The 21667-nt window shown below is 50.5% G+C and overlaps 1 protein-coding gene and 1 long non-coding RNA gene across 16 annotated transcripts in view; one reads left to right on the top strand and one right to left on the bottom strand.

The window, feature by feature from the left end:
- The window catches only part of LOC144312620 (uncharacterized), a 95318-nt gene that overhangs the window by 32773 nt on the left and 40878 nt on the right, over nucleotides 1-21667 (bottom strand). For 8 of the 15 annotated variants that reach the window (XR_013378128.1, XR_013378130.1, XR_013378125.1 and 5 more), the window contains one exon: nucleotides 17536-19375. The exons of 2 other annotated variants lie outside the window; for them this stretch is intronic. This is a non-coding gene — a long non-coding RNA (uncharacterized LOC144312620). Of the gene's footprint in view, nucleotides 1-15550; nucleotides 17499-17535; nucleotides 19376-21667 lie in introns of those variants that run through there. 5 more of the 15 variants (XR_013378127.1, XR_013378124.1, XR_013378126.1 and 2 more) reach the window with 5 other exon arrangements.
- Nucleotides 1-21667, top strand: part of NEURL1B (neuralized E3 ubiquitin protein ligase 1B) — a 39937-nt gene that overhangs the window by 2332 nt on the left and 15938 nt on the right. Inside the window, exon 2 of the mRNA XM_077895523.1 lies at nucleotides 16921-17466. Within this exon, the coding sequence (XP_077751649.1) occupies nucleotides 16921-17466 (546 nt within the window). The remainder of the gene's footprint in view (nucleotides 1-16920; nucleotides 17467-21667) is intronic.

The following is a 21667-nucleotide window of genomic DNA, read 5'->3' as shown; positions in this document are numbered from 1 at the left end:
TTGATTATCTTGTATCCCTGGTTGCCCAACCCAGAGCCTAGTGGCTGGCAGGGGCTCAAAAACCAGTGGTAGAGCTCACATGTTGCCCGCATCTTAGGCTGAAAGAACACTTGGCTCAGTCTTGCCCTGTAGAAATCCTTGTGCTTTCGTTCTCAGGAAAAGGACACATGCGTGGGGTTCCTTCTACGGGACTTGAAATAGAGAGCTGGCATTTGCTGAGCACCTGGATTCCATGCCAGGCTTCCTGCATATGTGGCTCCATTTACACGCCAAGCATGCTTCTCCTTAAGGCTCCTGCACTTGCTGATCCTTCTGCCTGGAGCATTCTTCCCCCAGACCTCCACATGGTTTCCCCGATTTCGCTCTCTGCTCCAACGCGGATCCTGCCATTGCCCCTGCCCCCGGCAAGGCTCTCTTGCTCTCTCCCACCAGGTGTCTCTCCTTAGCATGATCACCATGTGCCACACGGTAGGTGCGATTAGCTGTTTAATCACCTATCTCCCCAGGGAGGACTTTGTCTTTTTATTCACTGCTGTATATTCAGCACCTGGAGCACTGGCTAGTATGTAGATGTTCTGTACATATTTGTTGAATAAATGAATGAATTTAATTCCCGCAGCAGCCCTGCAAGGTAGGGATCATCTCCATTTACAGTTAAGGAAACCAAGGCTCAGAGAGATAAAATGACTCATCCCTGCTCACATGGCTCATCCAGTTGGTAGAACCAGGATTGGAGTCCAGGTTGATTTAGCTTCAGAGTTCTATATTCTTCCTCCTATATGCAGTATCCTTCCAACCCATGGTTCAGATAACATTTGTTGGGTGCCCCGAAGGAGAGATATCATGTTATTGTGTGCAGGGATAACATGTCAAAGAAAGGGAAGGTCCTTCATGATTGATACAGGAAGCCCCTCGGCAGTCTTCGCAAAGGGCATCAGCAAATTCAGATGGAAGCCCTATAAATAGAAGTGTCCAGGAGCCAGCACGGGGATGCAGATTTGCCAAGCTCCTACTGTGTGCGTTACCCATTCTCTGTCTAGTTGCAGTTCAATACTGCAATGTAAGCTGCTCTTCTCCATTGTATAGATGAGAAGAATAGGGTATAGAGAGGTTAAAACACTTGACCCAACTCACACAGGCAGTGTGGCAGGCAGTGGCAAAGCTGGGTTTAGGAGACCCTGGTCTGTCTTATCCCGAATACCACATGGTCCTTTTGTCTGGACTCCATTTCCCTTCATCTGGGGTTTGTAAGGGGAAAAGATAAAAGTATAAACAAGCAAGGCTGAGGGAGGCTAGAATTCCAGGGTGGTGGGGCTCTCCCCTCTTCTCTCACCTGCGCGTTGCAACCTTTCCCTCCATGCGCCTCCAGGGCTCACCCATAGTTCTGGTTGGAGGAGAGGCTGAGTTCAAACTGCCAGTTGGGTTTAATCATTAAGTGGGTCCGTGCTTGACCATGTCAATGGCCCTTTATAGTGTTAGTTCAATAGTCAGGCATCCTGGAGCTTGGAGTGGGGGAAATATGTTGACCTTGTTCTGTGCCAAGCTCTGAGTCAGGGGCTTTACCCACATTATCTATTTTAAATCCTTGCAACAACCCTTTACAGGAGCTATATTTGTCCCCATTTTACAGGCAGCCAGCATCTGTCCTTAGGTGCTGTGTGCCCAGGCTGGAGGGACTCCAGTGTCTGTGTGCTCCGCATTTTCCCGAGTGTGCGCCTTCATTCATTTAACAGACATCGTTTGGGCACCTGTCGTGTGCCAGGCCCTGGGGGTTCAGTTGGGAAGGGATGGAAGCCCTGGGAGGCCCCCATGGAGCTGGCCTTTAGTGGAAGAGGAATCGGATGCATGAATAGAACAGGACAAGTAGCTGGCTCTAACACTGGAGAGCACCAGGGGCCGCTGCCCTGTGCCTCAGAGAGGAGGAGTGGGTGCCCAGTGCCCTGAGCAAGGCCCAGCCACCAGACCAACTGGTCTACCTACTGTAGGTCATGCATGACCAGCTTTTTAAAAAATCTTCAATGACATAGAATTTTTAAAAAATCAAGTGCATTGATATAATAAGGAGTATTTTTGCTTCATAGACTCTGTCAGTTTTGTGTGTGTGTGTGTGTGTGTGTGTGTGTGTGTATGTGTGTGTGTGTGTATGCATTGGGCTCCATGGGCCCCAGTGATTAATAAGAGTTGTCATGAGACTATTCACTGGTCCACAGCAGTGGGAAGTCTGGTGTTTGGGGCTAGAACGCAGATCCTAGAGTCCAGTTACCGGGCTTCAAATCTCAGCTCAGTCATTGCTCAGTAGAGTGACTCTGGGCAAGGTACTTCCCTCTGAGTGCCTCAGTTTCCTCACGGTCAAGTGGGATTGACAAGGGGAGCTCCCTTATGGTTGGGGTAGCAAGAATTAAATGGAATAGGGCAGATAGTCTTAGCACAATGCCTGGAGCTTTCGCGATCATGGTTCTTGTTGCTGCTATGGAAAAGGGAGGATTTGAGTGTGCCCATGGGGTCCTTGGATGGGGATGGATGATAAGTGCCCTTCACTTCCTGGCTTGAAAGCCTGGTCCCAGGGGATCGTGAGTCTTGAACTCAGGGCTGGATTGGGAGGCATCCCTTTCGTGTGTACTGACAGCCGCAATGCGCAAGGCTTCTCCAGCTTTGTCTGACATCGGATTTCTCTTCTTGGCGGGTTCCATTTTGCCATTTCCGTTTGTTCACTAGACCTCCAGGCGGACTCTCTGCTGCACCTGGGGTCACAGCCTGGGTTAGGGATTCAAGGTCTAGTGGGAAAGGCCAACAAGGACAGGACAGTTACAGTAAGTGGGGGAGATGAGCCCTGGGGGCCGTGAGAGCCCAGAGCTGGGTGCAGGAAGGCTTCCCGGAGGAGGTGCTGTCTGGTCAGACCAGAAAGCAGATAAGTTAGCCAAGAGAAGGAAATGAGAAAAGCTGTTCAAGACAGAGGGGCTAGATGTGCAAAGGCCTGAGTGGAGGGAGAACAGGGCATATGTGGGGAGCTGTGCATTCTGGGGTCCCAGTGCAAGTAGGGGTGGTACATGGAGTTAGAGCGGTGGGCAGAGGCCATGTCAGAGGAGGGGATGGTTTCTTGCAGCCCAGCCCTCAGTCAGGAGGCTTAGATTTCTTAGCTGCTACGCTCCCTGCCGGGATGATGTGCCAAGCTTGCCAGCAGGGGCGTAGCATTTTCACTGGGCTTGGCCATAAGGACTGTTTAATCTTCCCTACGGACAAGAAGTGTCAGCTCTGCCCTCTTTTGGACCACAAGGCTTTCTGTACTTCATGGTGCTCTGTGAGGGCTTAAAATAGAAGCCCAGAAGCCAGGTGTGTGCTTCGAGCGGTGAGGGAGAAGGAAGGAGGCCTGGGTGCAGCCCTGTAGGTAGTGAGCGCTCACCTGGGCTGTAGTAGAGTGGTCAGAGCCTCAGTGTGCTGGCCCCCATCTAGTTCATCCTCTTTACACTGTCGGGATCAGCCTTCCCGAAGTAGTCTCCCATTCCGCAGATAAGGAAACAGCTCAGAGGGAAAAAGAGACACGCCCTGAGACAGGAGGTGTCACCAGGAGGTGACAGTGGGATTGGACCCCCGGCCTGCCCAGCTCCAAAGATCCTGCTCCTCCGTCACCAAGGGGCACTGTGCCCTGTGGCCTCCTGGGGCTGTTGCCCCCTGTCCTCATCCTGAGCCCTGCCCCTCTCAACCCATCTTTCCTGCAGGTGCTTCTTCCCACCCTCTGTCCTCGGAAGATGAATTACTTACATCTGCAGCAGCCAGAATGAAGCTGCCTGTGGGAAAGGTTCACCCCAGGCCTGCAGACTCTATAGCTCAAAAGGCACAGGTGGCCTTTGGGAGTCCTGCCCTGGAGGAGGGTGAGCTTGAGCTCTGTACTCCTTCCTTCTGTCCCTCTGAGGCTCAGGCTCCTGCTGTTTCGGCCTGATAAAAGCTGGCCTGCGGTTGGCCACCCCTACTGCCCGTTGGCGGGCGTCATGGTGCATCCACACCCTCTGCCCCCGAGCCCAGCTCTTCAGAGGCCCTCCCGCCCTGAGTGCCAGGCAGTCGGCAAGGGCACGGGACTAGGGTGAGAACCATCTGTGGTCCCGCACCCAGGCTTTCCTGCAGGTGAGGAGCACCCTGCCTCCCTGCTGTGCTGGCATTCTCGCCACAGTTGGTAACCTCACAGGCTGCAGCCCTGCATGCCTGGGTCTCCGTCCTGCCCCTTGGAGCTGGACAAGCAACTCGGTCTCTCTACACTTCAGCTCTCTCTTCTGCAAAAAGAGGATAATGATGTTACCTCGCAGGCATGTGGAGTGTCTGACAGTACGTGCTCATGCGGGGCGCCTGTTAGGATGATGGGGAAGCAAGCCCCTGCTCTGGGCTGAGCCCTGCACTCCTGAGAGACAGACACAGAAGAGGAACCACCAGTAACTCCTATCACGCAGCCGGTCAGTGCCAGCCACTACTCTAAGTGGGTTCCTGCATTTGACCCTCCGGACAAGCCTCAGGAGATGGCTACTGTTGTTGAGAGAACAGAGAGAGGCAGAGAGAGGCAAAATAACTTGCCCCGGGGCACACAGCCCCGAGAGTCCAGCATGGTTCCTGCTAGAAGGAGAGGCTGTTGGTCTGAGACGGATGACTGTGGGTCAGGGTGGGAAGTCAGGTGGGAGCACTGGAAGCCTTCGTGGTGTTACGCAGAAATCTCTAAGTATCCTGGTGGGTTAGTTTTTCATCGTTGACCTATTTCTTTAGTAGCCTGTCTCACATACTGCCTCTAGGTATGGCAGGGTGAGGACAGTCTCCAGGTGACCGGTGGGCTCACTGAGATGACCCCAGCTGATATCCCCTGAAGTCTGATGTGTAGATCTCCAGCCCCCTTGCAAAGCAGGTCAGGGGAGAGCTGATGTCCTGAGGGCTTTATAGATAGCAAAGCAAGGGCCCTATCATCCCCGGGGGCAGAGACTCCTTAGCAATATGGCCTGAGAGCTCTCTGCAGATCCCTGAGGTCAGAGAACAGACCTGATGGGGAAGGGCATTGTGGACCAAACACAGACATGACCAGTTGCAGGGACATCACGTGGAGGCAGATTTCAGCTCAAACGAAGAACTTTCTGTGGAAGCAGTCTACAGGTGGAACGAGGGCAGGGAGGAAGAAGTGCCCTTTGCTGGAGTGGCACTGGTGTTTTACCCACCTAGGACTTGACATGAACATTGTAGTGGCAACTGAGCATCAGATGGATCTGGGATGAATTGTTCATTAAGGTGCCTTTTGACCCTGGGGTCCTATGGGTTATGCTGTCCAGCATTCATCTGCTGAACACCCTTCACAATCTTTCACTTATAAAATCCTCCTGCCAGTTCTGCAGGTCAGGAGCTCTTCGGCCCATTTTATAGATCAGGAACTGAGGTGCAGAAAGTTGAAGCCACCTGCCCTTGTCTGGGTCCGGTTCCCCCTACCCCCACCCCTGCAGCCTCCCAGCCTCAGCATTTTTGCAGACTCAGTGTCGGATATTTCTGAGTGGGGTTTGAGATAGTTGTTCTTGGACATCAGTCCCAGCTCACCCTTGTCACTTTTTCTCTCTTCATTCTTTTTACTGAGACTCAGCTGGCCTCTTGCCTCACCTCTGGGCAGTGGGGAGAAAGTTCTTTTATGAGTAAGCCATTTGGGGAAATGGGTGGGATGGGGGTGTCTGGGGCGGTATTGGCACTCGGCAGGATGCCCGCAGCCATTAACAAGTGTATTCTGTTTATATCCTCAACATTACACACTGTTTGTATTGCAATTATATTCCTTGGGCATGTATTTTCTTTCCTTCCCCGCACCCCCTCCCACCCGCCCAAGGATGACAGATTTAAGAGATGGGTGGGCATGTGCATACCCTGTGTCTCCAAAGCCGGGTCTGCTTGGTGACTTTCCACTCCACAGAAGAGCTTCCCTTTCCCTCGAGATTCGGGGCAATTCAAGGTCAGGAGATGGGACAGTGGAATTTCCCTGACCCTGACAATGACCCAGACCTTCATCCCTGCAGTTTCCCAGGGGCTCTGTTCCTAGGACCAGAGAGTGCTTGGAACCTACCTATTTGGCAGATGGGGACATTGGGGACCAGAGCTTTGTGCAAGTTCATGGAGTAATTATAGATGGGGTCTTTGGCTGGAATCCCAAGAGAGGTGGTGGAAAGAGCACTGGTTTTGGAGGCCGTCTTGAGTTAAAATAGTTCTACTGTATCTAACCTGGGTCACCCTGGGCAAGTGGTGTCCCTCTCTGAGCCTCTACTACCTCATCCTGAAAATGAGGGTGATGGTGGTACCTCCCTTATAGGAGGCAATGAGATATAAATAGGGAACTCCATCTAGAAGTCTGAGCCCAACACAAGACAAGGACTCTGTAAGTCTCCTTGAAGGCTCCTGAAATGGATGGGCTGGGATGGGGGGTGGGGAGGAACAACAGGGCCAGTAGTCCTGTTCCTCTCCAGTCCCTGTGATAGATCACTAATGTAACCGCTGGTTGGCTAAAGAAGCAATTCCGCATACTGATCAAAAGCATGCACGGATTTTGGATTCACATCTGAGTCTAATCATGACCCAGCTGTTTACCTAAACCATGAGGGCTTCCTGCAGCATCCTCAATCCTCACTCACCTGCTCTCATGAACCCTCAGGCACTGTGTCGGGGTGATGGGGAGAGTAGAGGGAAACCAGAAAGCTAGGTCTTCAGAGAAGGAAGCAGAGTGGGAGAGGCACCCTTCAGAGTCGCTTCTTGGCAGGCGTCAGAGCCAAACGCAGCAGGGAGGGAAACATTAGGTGAGGACCTACTGTGTGCCAGGCACTGTGCTCTGATCCTCCTGTGCAGGGATGACATCAGGGATGACATGATGACATGCAGCCCCAGTCTCCCTCTCTAGCTTCTCCTCTCCCTTCTGCCCTGAAGCAGCCTCTCAAACCAGGCTGGTATGAGTTCAGAGGCTAACTCCACCATTTCCTGGCTGTGTGGCCTTCGGTGCCTCTCTCAGCCTCTCAGAGCCTCCCTGCCTCACTAGCAGCAGGTCTTGTGGCACTAGTCACCTCACCCAGGAGGAGCACAGGAGGCCTGGTGAGTGTCGGGCCAGCTGTAGTCTCTGCATTGCCCCCTGGAAGGTCTATCTCTCTGATGCAGCCCCACCCCCAACTCCTTGTCCAGGCCCAGGGACGTTAGGCATGGGGTTCCGTCCCTGCCCCACTGTAATCAGTCACCCACCCGCTTTCCTTTTTTAGATGCTACTTATTGTTCATCTCAAGTTCTGCCAAACTGTGGCCTTTGGATAGCTCAAAACAAGCTGATTGATGACATCCACACACACACACCCCCCCGCCCCCCGCCAAGACCAAGCCAGGGCATCAATCCACCTCTTCCCCAGAAGGTGGATTAGGCTTCTGGTACATAGTCTAGCTTTTCTCTTGCAGGTCAGGAGGTTAGCAAGAGTCCATGGGGTGGAGTGAGGCATGAAACAGGAAAATGCACAGCTTCTCTTTTCAGAGCTTTGACCCTGAAAAGCAGGATCAGTGGATCTAGTGTTCCCTAAGAGTCAGGATGGAGCCCCGCTGGTTAGTGGGCAGTCAGGCTTCTGTGCCCCACCCAGGCCAGGGGAGGGGCTGCCCCCAAGGCAAAGGGGGAGAAAGCTGGCAGACTGAGCCAGCTTATCACCAGACGGCTGCCAGGGGCTGCCTGGAGGAGAAGCAGGTGCCAAAGGGCAGGACCATCCCAGCAGCTGGAAGCCACATTCATAACCCAAACCAATTTTCTTACTCCCGCTATGCTGGATCATTTTGATAGGCTGAGAAGAGAGAGGGGGGCAGACAGTTTCTATGGGAAGAAACTGGGCTTAAATCTCATTCTTTGGAGAGATGGATCCTCAGGGGTTTTCTCTCTGCTCCAAACACTTAAGGGATTCCCAGAACTTGAGAACTTAACCCCCTCTGCACGGCCTTTAAGACCTTTTGTGATGCAGCCCCAGTCTCCCTCTCTAGCTTCTCCTCTCCCTTCTGCCCTACACTCCTTATAGTTCCTTGAGTGCATTCCACTCACTCTAACCTCGGGGCCTTTGTGCTGCTCCCTCTGCATCACACATACTTTTCCACCCCTATCATCCTTCCAGCCACTCCTGCCTCAGGCCTGTAATGTGGCTGCTCTGTGAAGTGTCCCCATGGCCCCAGCCCTACCCCCCCCACCCTGTGCAGTCGTGGTGTCTGCGTCCATCCCCCTGCTGGTCTCAGCTCACAGGGCAGGGACTGTGTGTGACTCCTCAGTACATGGGTTCCTGCAGCCAGTGCAGGCCCTGGCATGGAGTGCATGATCCATAAATGTCAGATGAAGGAGGAAGTGATATACTTGAGAAAGAATGAGGGCACATTTCCCCACCCCACCCCCACCCTGTCCCGCTATGGCAGTGGGGCCCTAACCATGGGAACTGGCAACCCCTCTGGGGTTGGAGTTTCTCGGGGCAGTTTATCAAGGAGAAGCCACAGTGAAGGGGCCCAGCAGAGGATCAGAACAGGCTAGGAAGTCTTGACTCCCCTGAGCACACTTCGGAAGCGTTGTTGGGATGACCTCACCCCCTGGGAACTTGGTGCATCTGAGCCCACTTGAGCCAAGAGGGCTGCCACTCAGGCCTGGTAGGAGTGGGCTCTGCTCCCAACAAGCAGTGTTGTGTGACCTCTGGCCTCCCTCCCCGGCCTCCTTGCAGCTGTTGACAGGAGTGTGGGGCCTTCCCAGCTGCACTGGGGTGACCGGGTTCTGTTTGCAAAGAAAAGGGGAGGGGAGGAGCAGGGTGGCGGTTTCCAGTGTGGGCTGGCCCCTTTCCATCATGGGTGCCAGCCTACTGGGCCTCTGAAACAGAGAACAAAGTCCCATTACGCAGGCGTCTGCCTCCTGAGTGCCTGTCACTGCCCCAGTTGGCAGAGGTGAGGGAAGGGAAGGTTGGTTAGTTTTTTTCTAGCCCACATTCAAACCCACCAATGGCAAAGGTACTTCCTGTTGCCAAAGAAGACCGATATTCTTGTCCTGCTTTGGGTGGAGGGAAGCCTTGCCAATACTAGCCTTGAGTTTTCCTCTCTAAAGCGCCCGCGCGCTCTCTCTATCTCTCTCTCTCTCTCACACACACACACACACACACACACACACAAAACCATGTTGCTTCCTACTGCCAACAGGATTGACTGAATTGTGGACCTGAGCAAATGTCACTCAAACCAGCGACTTCTCACTGGAGTTGTACCATCTGAGGTTAGAGGTTATGAGAGTCCAAGAAGCCCCTGAAAATGGGTGCCGAATTGTGTGCAGAGAGTGTGGTACTTTTCAGAGAGAGGCCTACACAGCTTTCATCGCCCTTAACGAGGGCCACGACCCCTGCTCCCAGCAGTTACGGGGGGGGGGGGGGGGGGGGGGGGGGGGCTGCCTTGGAAAAGAAGTGCGATGACGTGGGAGGAAGGGCCCAGCCCTGCAGTCTTGGTTTCCTCCCCTGGAAAACGAAGGTGGTAAAACCTACCCTGCAGGGTTGTCCCAAGAACTAAATGAAGTAATACACAGAGGCACACACTGGCACATACCAGGGGCTCAGTAAAAGGCTGCGGATGAAAGGAGGGTACAGAATAGACCGTTCTCTCGGCTGGCGATTCCCTTTCCCTGTGGAGTGGAACCTGCTGAAAATTTCAGCCAGAATGCCATCTGCTGAATGCCAGCACGCCGGAAGCTGTCATCTCGGCGGCCAAAGAAGCTGGAGTGTTGCTTCCTGCCATCCTCTTGGCTGTAAATGCCATTTGCTCAGGCTCTTTTTAGATCAATGGAGAGGCTGGGCTGGGGCAATGAGCGGGGAACGTTCTGGAGGTGGCACAGTGCACATTTGGGACACTGTTGGGATGGCTTAAAATCAGGCCTCTGTCCTTAGACACTAAGGGAAGGCGACTCCAGGGCTTTGAAGAGGCCTTTCCTGGCCAAGGTCACCAGCCCTCCATGGAGGAACATGGTAAGATAGATGTATTTCCCCAGACCTACAAGTGGACATCTCTGATGTCGAAGGACGTCAGAAACCTTTTCTTTTCAAAGGAATGAAGGTGGCTAAAGGGAGAGACCATGTGTTTAGTGAACACCTACGATGTGCCTGCCATGCATCATGTCTGATGGATTTATTTCCCAAGTTCAAGACTCCTCACAGCACTCTTGTGGGATGGTGAGGACTCCCACCAGTTTTGTAGGTCTGGGTGGGGAGACCCAAAGAAGTTAAACAGGGGCCCTAATATCACACAGCTACGAAATGACAAAACAGATTTTAAACCCAGATCTGTCTGATCCTAAGCCTGTGTTCTTTTTAACTGCTTCTCAAACCGAGATTTAGAAAATAAAACCCCAGGAGAGATGGAGGTGAAGGGCTCACCCAGGAGTTGGATCTGCTGCTCCCACGGGGAAGGAAATGAACGTTTAGTTGATCATCTACTATGTGCCAGGATTTCTGCCTGGATCTCTCTGTGCTCTCACGGCCTCTCAGCAGCCCAAGATAGGGGTCTAAGGTCACATACTATTCCATATGATAAACAGCAGCGCTGGGAAGTGACGGGACTGCCCAGGGATCCCAGGCAAATGAGTAGTAAAGCACAGGCTTGAACCCAGAGCCCATGAGGGATGTCCCAAGACACTGATGTGGGAAAGCCACATAACTACCACCTGAGCTGCTCTTATTCCACCTGTCTTACCAAAGGACTTGCCCAAGGCTGGCAGTGGAAACATTTAGACAGAATAGAGTCTTGTCCTCCCTAACTGTCCACAGCCACTCAGTACATATCCCCCGCCAAACCTCTGCTTCTACATTTAGAGTCCAAGCCTGGCTTCCTTGACAAAACGTTGGGAAGACCCTCCCCTCTGGTCTTGGCAGGGCTGAAACAGCCCTTGGTCAACTGTGAGGTTGGGCCAAGAATGTCTCTTGCTCCCTCCTATACATGGGATGGGCTACTGCAGAGGTTTCCTGGGCTCCCACCTCACAACACCCCCTCTGCCTTGCCTTGTCCTTAGAGTCCCCAGGTCCGATTCCTGGCCAGAAGGGGAAGGGGCTCACTGCCCGTGAAAGGCCTCACAAGGCCAGCGTGTGCTCCATGGAAGGAAGGGGTCATGGGGCCTCTTCCTGGCAGAAGGTTTTCTCACTGGTGACAGCATGCCCATTTGAATCTGGTGCTGGTGCCAGCAGCTAGGAACCTCTGTGGCCACAGACTTGGCCATTTGGGGGAACGATGGGGGATATTCTGGCCCTAGATGGAAGATTCTGCAACCATGAAACGTAAGCACTGTGAATGTTCTGGAGCCATGTGGGGAAAATGCTTTTTATGTAACATTGAATTAGAAAACGAAAAGGCAGGAAGGAAAACTGGATGTGGGTTCTGATGGCAATGAAGTTGTAAAAAGTACTGAGTACTTAGTACTCAGCACTTCTGCATTGCTTATGGAAGAAAGCTAGGGGATGCCTGGGTGGCTCAGTGGTTGAGTGTCTGCCTTTGGCTCAGGTCATGATCCCAGGGTCTTGGGATGGAGTCCCCCATCGGGCTCCCTGCATGGAGCCTGCTTCTCCCTCTGCCTGTGTCTCTGCCTCTCTCTATATATCTCTTATTAATAAGAAAGAAAAAAAAAAAAAGAAAGAAAGAAAGAAAGAAAGAAAGAAAGAAAGAAAGAAAGAAAGAAAAAGAAAGAAAGAAAAGAAAGAAAGAAAGAAGAGAAAAGAAAAGAAAGAAAAGAAAAAAGAAAAGAAAGAAAAGAAAAGAAAAAAGAAAAAAGAAAAAAAGAAAAGAAAAGAAAGAAAAGCAAGCTGGGACAGGAGGGAAGAACACTGTTTTGGGATGATCAGAGATTGCTGACTTTACATTTCAACACTGCTTCCTGCAGCTGAGGGGGAAGGGTCTCCGCTGCCTGGAGCTCTGGTTTTTGCCTAGAAAATCCTGCAGGTGAAAATTTTGAGAATTAGCTACAGTTCCATACAGAAGACATCTGGCCTGAGGCTCAGCACACAGTGAGGGCACAGCCAGTGGCTCTTCCGTGGCTAAGGGCTGGGCAGGGACAGTGCATAATGCCTAGGAGTTAGGCTGTGAAGGCAGGGAGGAAGGAGGGATTTTTCTATATGTGTCTGTGGTGTTTCAACTTCAGGTTTTCCGCTGACATCTCTGAACCAGGGTGTTCTACGGGCCCCCATGGCTCGCATTCACATTTTTCTTGCGGAAGCCACTTTCCCAGAGCCGAGCTACAAGCAAGTGGTGGTGTACCATTTGGAGATTATTGTTCTTTCATTTTAAGCATTTTCAGTTTGTAGAAAATAACATATCCTCTGAGGCACTTTCACTCTGGTCTTTCTACCTCCCGTCAGCCTCTGAGGCTGGTAGACACAGTGTTTATCCCTCATCCCTGAAGGAGGTTGGATCATATCATCAAGACTACACAAGTATGTAAACTTCGCAGGCCGCCTGGCTATATCGTGTCCTAACATATAGCTAGTTTTACAGGAAATTTCCCCTTGTGGTGACAAAGCAGTGTGTCTCCCCAGCCAGCGTTCTGTTCACTGCACCTGCCAGGTCACTCTGAAAGAACATCTCCCCAGGACTCCCAAGCTGTTTGGTAAAGAAATTCTCCAGTTGAGAGGGAAGGATGGGAGAACAGTGAGGTCAGGGGAGAGGAAAATAATCACGTGACCGTGATTATTGTGGGCTTTTCATCTGTGGTCATAGTGAATGTTTCCTGGAGAGTTTGCCAGCTGTGGGCACCTTGGGGAGAATTCGGCCTGTTGACACCAGAGAAGCCTGTGCGCACGCAGAACGCAGGCTCTGTGCTCCCTGGGCCACCTCTCCTGATGGTTTATATTCGGGTCATAGGCCTCCTACCTGTTTTTGTCTTCTGAAATCGCTCTCTCTGGTGAGCCTTGACTCTTATCCTTGTGGTTCTGGATGTGGCCTGCAGTCTGGCTCTGGGTCCACCCTCCTCACCGCCTTGGGGTCCCCCTCCCTAGCAGGTGCTGCTGGCCTGCTCTGCTGAAAGCCCTTTGGGGCCCCCGTCTCCCTCGTGTCCTGTGCAGGGTTACTGAGTGACTCCTATCAATCAAGGAAGTTTGGGTTGCAAATATCAGAAACCTAGCTCAACCGGCTTGGAAGCAGAAGAGTGTACTTATCCTCCTTGGGTGGAAATAACCTCTGCCATCCTGCCTCCTGCCTTAGGGTGGCCTGCCCAGACCCCTACAGACCTTGAGCTTGGCAGGCCCCCCTCCCTCTTTGGGCCCATTTACCCACCTATAAAATGGGCTCATCAGGGGAAAGGATTTCTGAGGTCTGCTCTAGCTCTAACATAATAGAGGCGGCAGCAGCTGGCGTTTATCAAGTACCCAGTGTGTGCCTGGGCTTTGCTCAGCATGTGGGAATCAAAGATGAAATGGAGGGATGCCTGAGTGGCTCAGCGGCTTACCGGTTGAGAACCTGCCTTTGGCTCAGGGTGTGGTCCCAGGTCTGGGGATCAAGTCCCACATCAGGCTTCCTGCATGGAGCCTGCTTCTTCTCCTCTGCCTGTGTCTCTGCCTCTCTCTCTCTCTCTCAGGAATAAACAAAGATGAAATGGAAAAGCCCCTGCCTTCCAGGATTGGACCCTCATACCTCTCTACCCCTCCTTACCACCTCTCTGCTTCCCCATCATTATTTTGTCATATTTAGTGACTATATTTTAAACATCCAAAACAAGTATACTGAATGTTTCTTATTAAAATCTCAAAGCCCTAGGGCAGCTGGGTGGCTTAGTGGTTGAGCGTCTGCCCTTCTCAGGTCACGATCCCAGGATCCCAGGATCCCGGGATCCCAGGATCCCTCTGCCTATGTCTCTGCCTCTCTCTGTGTGTCTCTCATGAATAAGTAAATAAAATCTGTGGGGGGAAAAAAACCTCAAAACCCCAAATCTCTACTACCTTCAAAACACACCCAGCATTTGACCCCTTCTCACCACCTTTACAGGTAGCTCCCCAGCTCCCAATCTCAGCCATCACCATCTCTGACTGGAATAATCCAGTAGCCTTGTCCTAGCTCTCAGCTTCCTTGCCCCCCCACCCCCTGGCCCCAGCCAGCAGTACCCCCACCTTCACACAAAAGCCTGAGCAGTCCTGCCACGTCTCTGCTCTAAACCTCCAATAATGTCCCTCCAGCTCAGGGTAAATTGGTTCAAGAAAAAACAAGCAGCAACCATGCCATCTCCTCCCCACCCACCGCCCCTCACTGCTCCAGCTCTGCTCTCATTCGCTTCCACCTCCCCCACTTGCTCACACCATCCCAGCTGGCTTCCTTGCTGTTTCTCAGCCACACTGGCTTATTCCCACCTCAGGGTCTTTGCGCTTGTTACCCCTGCTGGGAACGTTCCTCCCCCAGATACCCTCGTGGGTCACTCCCTTCACCTCTGCTCAGAAGGCACTGCTTAAAGAGGCTGCCTTGAGAATCCTAACACTTCTCTTCCCTACTTCCTGACTGCGGTTTTTTTTCTTTGGATTGCATCCCACCAGGTAGAGTACGTTGTACTTATTGTCTGACTTTGCCCCTCCCCCACAAATGTCCGTCCACTCCATCAGAGTGGGAACCTTATCCTTCTTGGTGATTACTGGATTTCTGGTGCCTAGCGTGGTGCCTGGCACATACTAGGTGTTTACTAAACATTTGTTGAATAGATGAATGATTCAAGTCCCTCAAGTTTTGTTTTTTTGTTTTTTTTTTTTTTTCTTATACAGGACTTTGGCTTAAGTCCTTGTATTTCCTTGGACTTCAGTCCTTGTATTCAGTCTTCTGTGGATCAGTGGCTTCTGCTTGGAGAGGGGCCTCCAGGTTCCCAGCATGGCTTTCTGCCTTCTCACTGGGGCATCCTTCCCCACAGGCTGGGGAGGGGAGCCATGGCTTGCCTGCCTCATCATCACACTTCTCTCTTCCTTTTTCTTTTTCTTTTTTTTTTTAATTTATTTTTTATTGGTGTTCAATTTACTAACATACAGAATAACCCCCAGTGCCCGTCACCCATTCACTCCCACCCCCCGCCCTCCTCCCCTTCTACCACCCCTAGTTCGTTTCCCAGAGTTAGCAGTCTTTACGTTCTGTCTCCCTTTCTGATATTTCCCACACATTTCTTCTCCCTTCCCTTATATTCCCTTTCACTATTATTTATATTCCCCAAATGAATGAGAACATATGTTTGTCCTTCTCCGACTGACTTACTTCACTCAGCATAATACCCTCCAGTTCCATCCACGTTGAAGCAAATGGTGGGTATTTGTCATTTCTAATAGCTGAGTAATATTCCATTGTATACATAAACCACATCTTCTTTATCCATTCATCTTTCGTTGGACACCGAGGCTCCTTCCACAGTTTGGCTATCGTGGCCATTGCTGCTATAAACATCGGGGTGCAGGTGTCCCGGCGTTTCATTGCATTTGTATCTTTGGGGTAAATCCCCAACAGTGCAATTGCTGGGTCGTAGGGCAGGTATATTTTTAACTGTTTGAGGAACCTCCACACAGTTTTCCAGAGTGGCTGCACCAGTTCACATTCCCACCAACAGTGTATGAGGGTTCCCTTTTCTCCGCATCCTCTCCAACATTTGTTGTTTCCTGCCTTGTTAATTTTCCCCATTCTCACTGGTGTGAGGTGGTATCTCATTGTGGTTTTGATTTGTATTTCCCTGATGGCAAGTGATGCAGAGCATTTTCTCATGTGCATGTTGGCCATGTCTATGTCTTCCTCTGTGAGATTTCTGTTCATGTCTTTTGCCCATTTCATGATTGGATTGTTTGTTTCTTTGGTGTTGAGTTTAATAAGTTCTTTATAGATCTTGGAAACTAGCCCTTTATCTGATATGTCATTTGCAAATATCTTCTCCCATTCTGTAGGTTGTCTTTTAGTTTTGTTGACTGTATCCTTTGCTGTGCAAAAGCTTCTTATCTTGATGAAGTCCCAATAGTTCATTTTTGCTTTTGTTTCTTTTGCCTTCGTGGATGTATCTTGCAAGAAGTTACTATGGCCGAGTTCAAAAAGGGTGTTGCCTGTGTTCTCCTCTAGGATTTTGATGGAATCTTGTCTCACATTTAGATCTTTCATCCACTTTGAGTTTATCTTTGTGTATGGTGAAAGAGAGTGGTCTAGTTTCATTCTTCTGCATGTGGATGTCCAATTTTCCCAGCACCATTTATTGAAGATCTCTTCCTTTTTCTGTCCTCACTCCCATTAGTCTCAGTATTCATGGAAGCCCAGCAATGTGTGCCCATGGCACAATGAACCCCACGGCTAGTGTGGGAGGAGTGGTCCCTGCAGCGGCCTCTCCTTCCCTGGGTGGCTATTCTCCTGCCACGACCACAGACCATTGTGTGCCAGAGGTTGCCTGCGATTTATAAGCACTTGCCATGAAAATTGTACTCAGCTGCTGTTGTGAATGAGCGGCAGAGACTCGTACAGTAATTATCCACCCTGCCATCTCCCAGGCTGCCAGAGCCTCCCAGGAACTGCCCTTGGAATGGAGGAGGACAAGTGGGAATGATGAAGCCCCCACCTCAATACTAAGCCCCCTGGGTTTGAGGCCAGCAGCCAGCAACTTTGAGACCATCCCAAGATTCTCCAGGTCCTTTGGGACAAAATTCCCTTAGAAGTGAATCCTGAAAGGTGCATGTTCTAGAAAAGCCAACCTTGCTTATAAAGAATGCCTTCATTTTCTATGGGTAAATGGGAGGGAAAATCACAATATGGTGACTGTGTTGTGATAGCCTTGGGCACTGGCGGTAGCTGGAACCTTCTCAAAGTTTATCGATGACGGGTCTAATTAAGATGGAATCTGAAATAGAAATGACTATTAAAAAACGAATCTGTTCGTGTTGTTCTGAGAGGCCCTAACCTTCCTGCCTGTGTCTTCCTGCAGACCCGAGCCCACCAGCTCGCCTCCTGGCCACCCGGCCGTGCTGCGGCCCCGGCCCCGAGCGGCGCCCAGTCCTGGGCGAAGCACCGCGCTTCCACGCACAGGCCAAAGGCAAGAACGTGCGGCTGGATGGCCACTCGCGCCGGGCCACTCGACGCAACAGCTTCTGCAATGGCGTCACCTTCACGCAGCGGCCCATCCGGCTGTACGAGCAGGTGCGGCTGCGGCTGGTGGCGGTGCGCCCGGGCTGGAGCGGCGCACTGCGCTTCGGCTTCACGGCACACGACCCGTCCCTCATGAGCGCCCAGGACATCCCCAAGTACGCCTGCCCCGACCTGGTCACGCGGCCTGGCTACTGGGCCAAGGCGCTGCCCGAGAACCTGGCGCTGCGCGACACTGTGCTGGCCTACTGGGCGGACCGCCACGGCCGCGTCTTCTACAGCGTCAACGACGGCGAGCCCGTGCTCTTCCACTGCGGCGTGGCCGTGGGCGGCCCGCTGTGGGCGCTCATCGACGTCTACGGCATCACGGATGAAGTGCAGCTCCTCGGTAGGTCGCGGTCCGGGCCAGGCCGTGGTTCTCTGTGCGCATGGATGTGTTATTTCTTTGAATGTCGCCAGCACGAAGGGCTTACTTTGCCAAGCCTTGCTCTAAGCAGTTTACACATTTTAACTCATTTTTATTTTTTTTTTTACCACAATCCACCATCCTCGTTTTACAAATGGGAAAACTGAGGCATGGAGAGGTTAAATAACATGGTGTTGCAAAGCCTGGACTGGAACCCACAAGGGGTGGGTTCAGAGTCCATGCCCTGGCCCAGGTTCATTCATACAGCACGTACTTGCTCATGCAACTCACTCATTCTCCTGTCCATGCCTTTGCTAAGTCCTTCACTCTCTTGTTCATTTGCTCACACATGCACTCATTTATGCATGTTTTTGCTCACACAGTCGTGTATTCAGTCATTCACACACGTGCTTATTCATCAGCTCATCCATTCAATCACACATCCACTTACTCAAGATGAAATTTATGCCCCAGTGGCCACCCGTTAAGGGGCTCAAGGTCCATTGCCCAGGCAGGCAACAAGCCTGGCTAGCTCTGGTTCTAACGGAGGAGGCAGCCACTAATGCTGAAATCCTGGTAGTGAGAATCCACAGGGGCAGAAGCCCTTATCTTGAGACCCTTTTTATTACTTTTTTAAATGATAACATCATCACCATTTTAAAGTGTACAATTCAGTGGCATTCAGTTGGCAACAATTACCTCTAGTTCCAAAATATTTTCATCACTCCCAAGGGAAACCCATACCCATTAAGCTGTCAGTCCTCATTCTCCCCTACCACCAGCCCCTGGCAACCACTGACCTGCTTTGTATTTGTGACCTTAGCTCTTGAACTCACAGGTTACATGTGAGCCAGCCCAGCCTCGATTTCTGGGGCAGGGGGAAGTAAAGGTAGATAAGGTTTCTCAGAGGATCTGAACCCAGCCCTACGTGTCATTTACCTGCAGTAAATACACAGATCTGAAGTTTGGGTTGTTTTTTGTTTTGACTGATTTCTATACCTGCCATACATAACCCAAGAGAGTTTCCCCCCCTTCTTGGAGGCAGCCTGTGTTCTGATTTTTTACCATCGATTAGTTGCACCTATTCTTGAACTTCATGTAAATGGAATCATACAGTATAAAGGCATTTCTGCCTGGCTGCTTTATCCCAGCACGGTATTTTTGAGACTCATCCATGTTGCTGCCCTGTGAATCAGTAGTTGTTCCTTTGTAATCACCAAGTAGTACCCTGTGATATAGATGTACCATAGTTGGTGTATCTGAATGTCTGGGCTGTTCCTGGTTTTTCTGTCTTGCACCTTGAAGGGAAACTCTGGCCCCGGCTCCTTACCCACCACTACCATCCACACCACCATTGGGCAAGGAGGGAAAATGCATACATCCCAGCTGTGCCCTCCTTTCCCAGAAGGCAGGCAGAACTTCTGAGTGGTTAAGAGTAGAGGGTTGGGAGTCACACAGACCTCTGTTCTATACCTGACTCCCGACTTGCCAGCTATGTGGTGTTGGCCAGGTGACTAAAAGCTCTATGTGCTTCAGTTCCTTCAACTGTAAAATGGGTCCATGGTAGCACCCCGCCCCCCTACATGGCATTGTTTGCAGGGTGACTGAGGGGGTATATGAAAGGGACACAGCACAGTGCCTCACACATAAAAGGTACTCAAGAAGTAAAAGCTTAGAAGTCAGAAATCTCATGCATATTTGCATGTGGGGGAAGCACATGTCTGAATTCCAGGCTTAGGCAGACTAGACTGTGAATAGCTACCCACCTTGCATGGTGGGCCTTACTTGGCCATTTTAACCATGTTCCCCCACACTCTTTTCCGTAGGTTTTGCATGCAGGTTTCCAAAGCCTCCTAGATCTCCTGTCACTCTTCTTTGGAGTTCTTTATTCCTACAGAGCAGGGAAACAATCACTACTCTTTCACCTGCTCCCTCATGTCCAAGAAATCATATCCATCCCATAATCTGCACAAGTGGGTTAGGGTTTTTTGAAAATACAAAGTGGAAGCAGCCTTTGATGACTTAATGAATCTGAATAAGCCTGTGAGGAGTCGTGGATTCTTCCCTCATTCATTTGTTCACTTAGCAAACTTTTACTGAGCCCCCCTGGAACACTGGTGTAATGTGGTAGATGTGATCCTCAGTTTCCTCATCTTTAGGTAGTGCCTGAGATGTGCTGGTTGACAGAAAGCACCTCTGCTACAGAACCAAGTTTATAAGTGAGATTCAAAGAATTCCATTTGAGTGATAGGATTCTAGGTGAATTTCATTTCATACCTCTAGGAGTTACTTTTAAGAAAATCTGTCTGAAGAGCTTATAGTGCTCTTATATTCAGAAAGGGCAATAAAGTTATTTTTCTTTCTGAAGGTTCTCGGAGATAATGGAGGAAGTTTCTGGCATGTGATCAAAGCATAATGTTTCCTTCCCAGGGGAAGAATAAATTGCCATTGGTGACATCTGGGTAAAGGGATTATGGGTAATTCCTACCACCACCACCACCACCAAAGTTGCCAACAACTCATGATCAGAAAAAAAAAAGTTATAATGAAAATAAGCTTCCATGATTTTTTATGGCTTGAGTTCAGGCAACAGGTACCCTAGTTGCTAGCATGAAGTGAGGCAACATGAGAACCACAGAAACCCCACCATAAATGGATCTCCCTCTTCCAATTCTTAGAATTGGGCTTTCCAATGGTGGTGTCTAAGGTGCCAAGTGGATAAATACAAGGCAACCAGTGTTTGTGTAATCCAGAGCCCTCTGATCTCCTTTTCCTCCAAGGAACAAGGAGGTGATGTAGTTCCTTTAGATTGTCAGCTGTGAAGCTCCAGAATAGAAAACTTCCTTCACCCCTCCCTCACCTCTCTCAGACCCTACTAAATAAAGACTGAAACCCAACAAGCTCAAGTGTCATCTAAGGTGGTCAAATTGAGCAAATAAAAATACAGGATACCTCATTACATGTGAATTTAAGAAAAATAACTTTTTAGTATAAGTATGTCCCGTGCAATATTTGGGACAGATGTATAAAAGCATTTGTTTTCCTGAAATTCGAATGTCATTGGGCATCCCAGATTTTATCTGGCACCCCTCATCTGGGAAGCATCCTTCCTGTCTTGTGGGACAGGGGGACCCTCTATTTGCCCTGGAACTTGAGCTAAATTTAAGTCTCAGAAATAAAAAGGTTCATACACTTCACCTATTTCTTTCACTTGATGGAATTATGTTCCTAGCCAAGCCTCCTCCTGCAAGGAGGTCAAGCTACAGATCTTGGTATCTGGTGTGCTTCTCTCGTGACCTTCTCATTTTCTCAAGATGGGGATTTAACCCCTTTTAGATAAAGAATTTTAAAACCACTATGCTTATGAGTGGCAGAGCCAGGATTTGAACCCAGGTACATCTGTCTATTGTTAGTTCAGTGGATCTCAGTTATGGCTGCACCCAGACCAATCCAATCAGAGCTTCAGGGAGTGGCCCCCAGGAATCTAGATCCCTTAAGGCTCCTTAGGTGATCCAGGGGTATAGCCAGGGTTGTGATCACAATAGTCCCCTTTGCACTGGTGCCTGACTCCTCCCTGTTGGTGCTGAGTTCTTCAGACATGTCAGTTCAAAGCATGGTGTCATCCCTAGACCATGAAAGCCCCTTCTCTTTTTTGACTTTTCTACTTCATCCCCAGCCCCTACTCTACCCAATCACACCTTCCCCTGCCCAGATAGGCACCACTCTGGTGTTGAAAAATATGTAGGTTTTACATGCATAGATAGATGGGACTGTGCTAAGACTCACTGTTTTGGGGTTTTTTTTCACTTGCCCCACTTTTAGATTTTTCTGTGCTGTTGTGTATCTCTCTGGTTCCTTGTTCCCTAGCAGCTCCCGGATGGACAGACTAGGGCACCACCAGTTCCCCCCATCCTTCCCAAGCAAACTACACTGCACTGTACCTTCTCCCACAGGGCTTTACTGTGGCTGCTGAAGTTTACCATTGATTCTTTGGGGCAAAGACCAGGATGGGCTTGCTGAATCCTGGAGAGGTCCATTTTGAGAACCTATAATTTTTCTCTAGATGCTCCTCTTGGCCAAAGAGAAGGGGCTAAACCCAGGCAAATGACTTTCTGTTCAATTTAGTAGTTCCTGGACCGAGGAAAGGAAGGTTTGGCCAGATTTCCCCCTCCTCTCCCTGGCT

This window comes from Canis aureus, chromosome 4 (assembly GCF_053574225.1).
Source record: "Canis aureus isolate CA01 chromosome 4, VMU_Caureus_v.1.0, whole genome shotgun sequence".
Taxonomy (NCBI): domain Eukaryota; kingdom Metazoa; phylum Chordata; class Mammalia; order Carnivora; family Canidae; genus Canis; species Canis aureus.
This window is presented reverse-complemented; position numbering and strand designations above follow the sequence as displayed.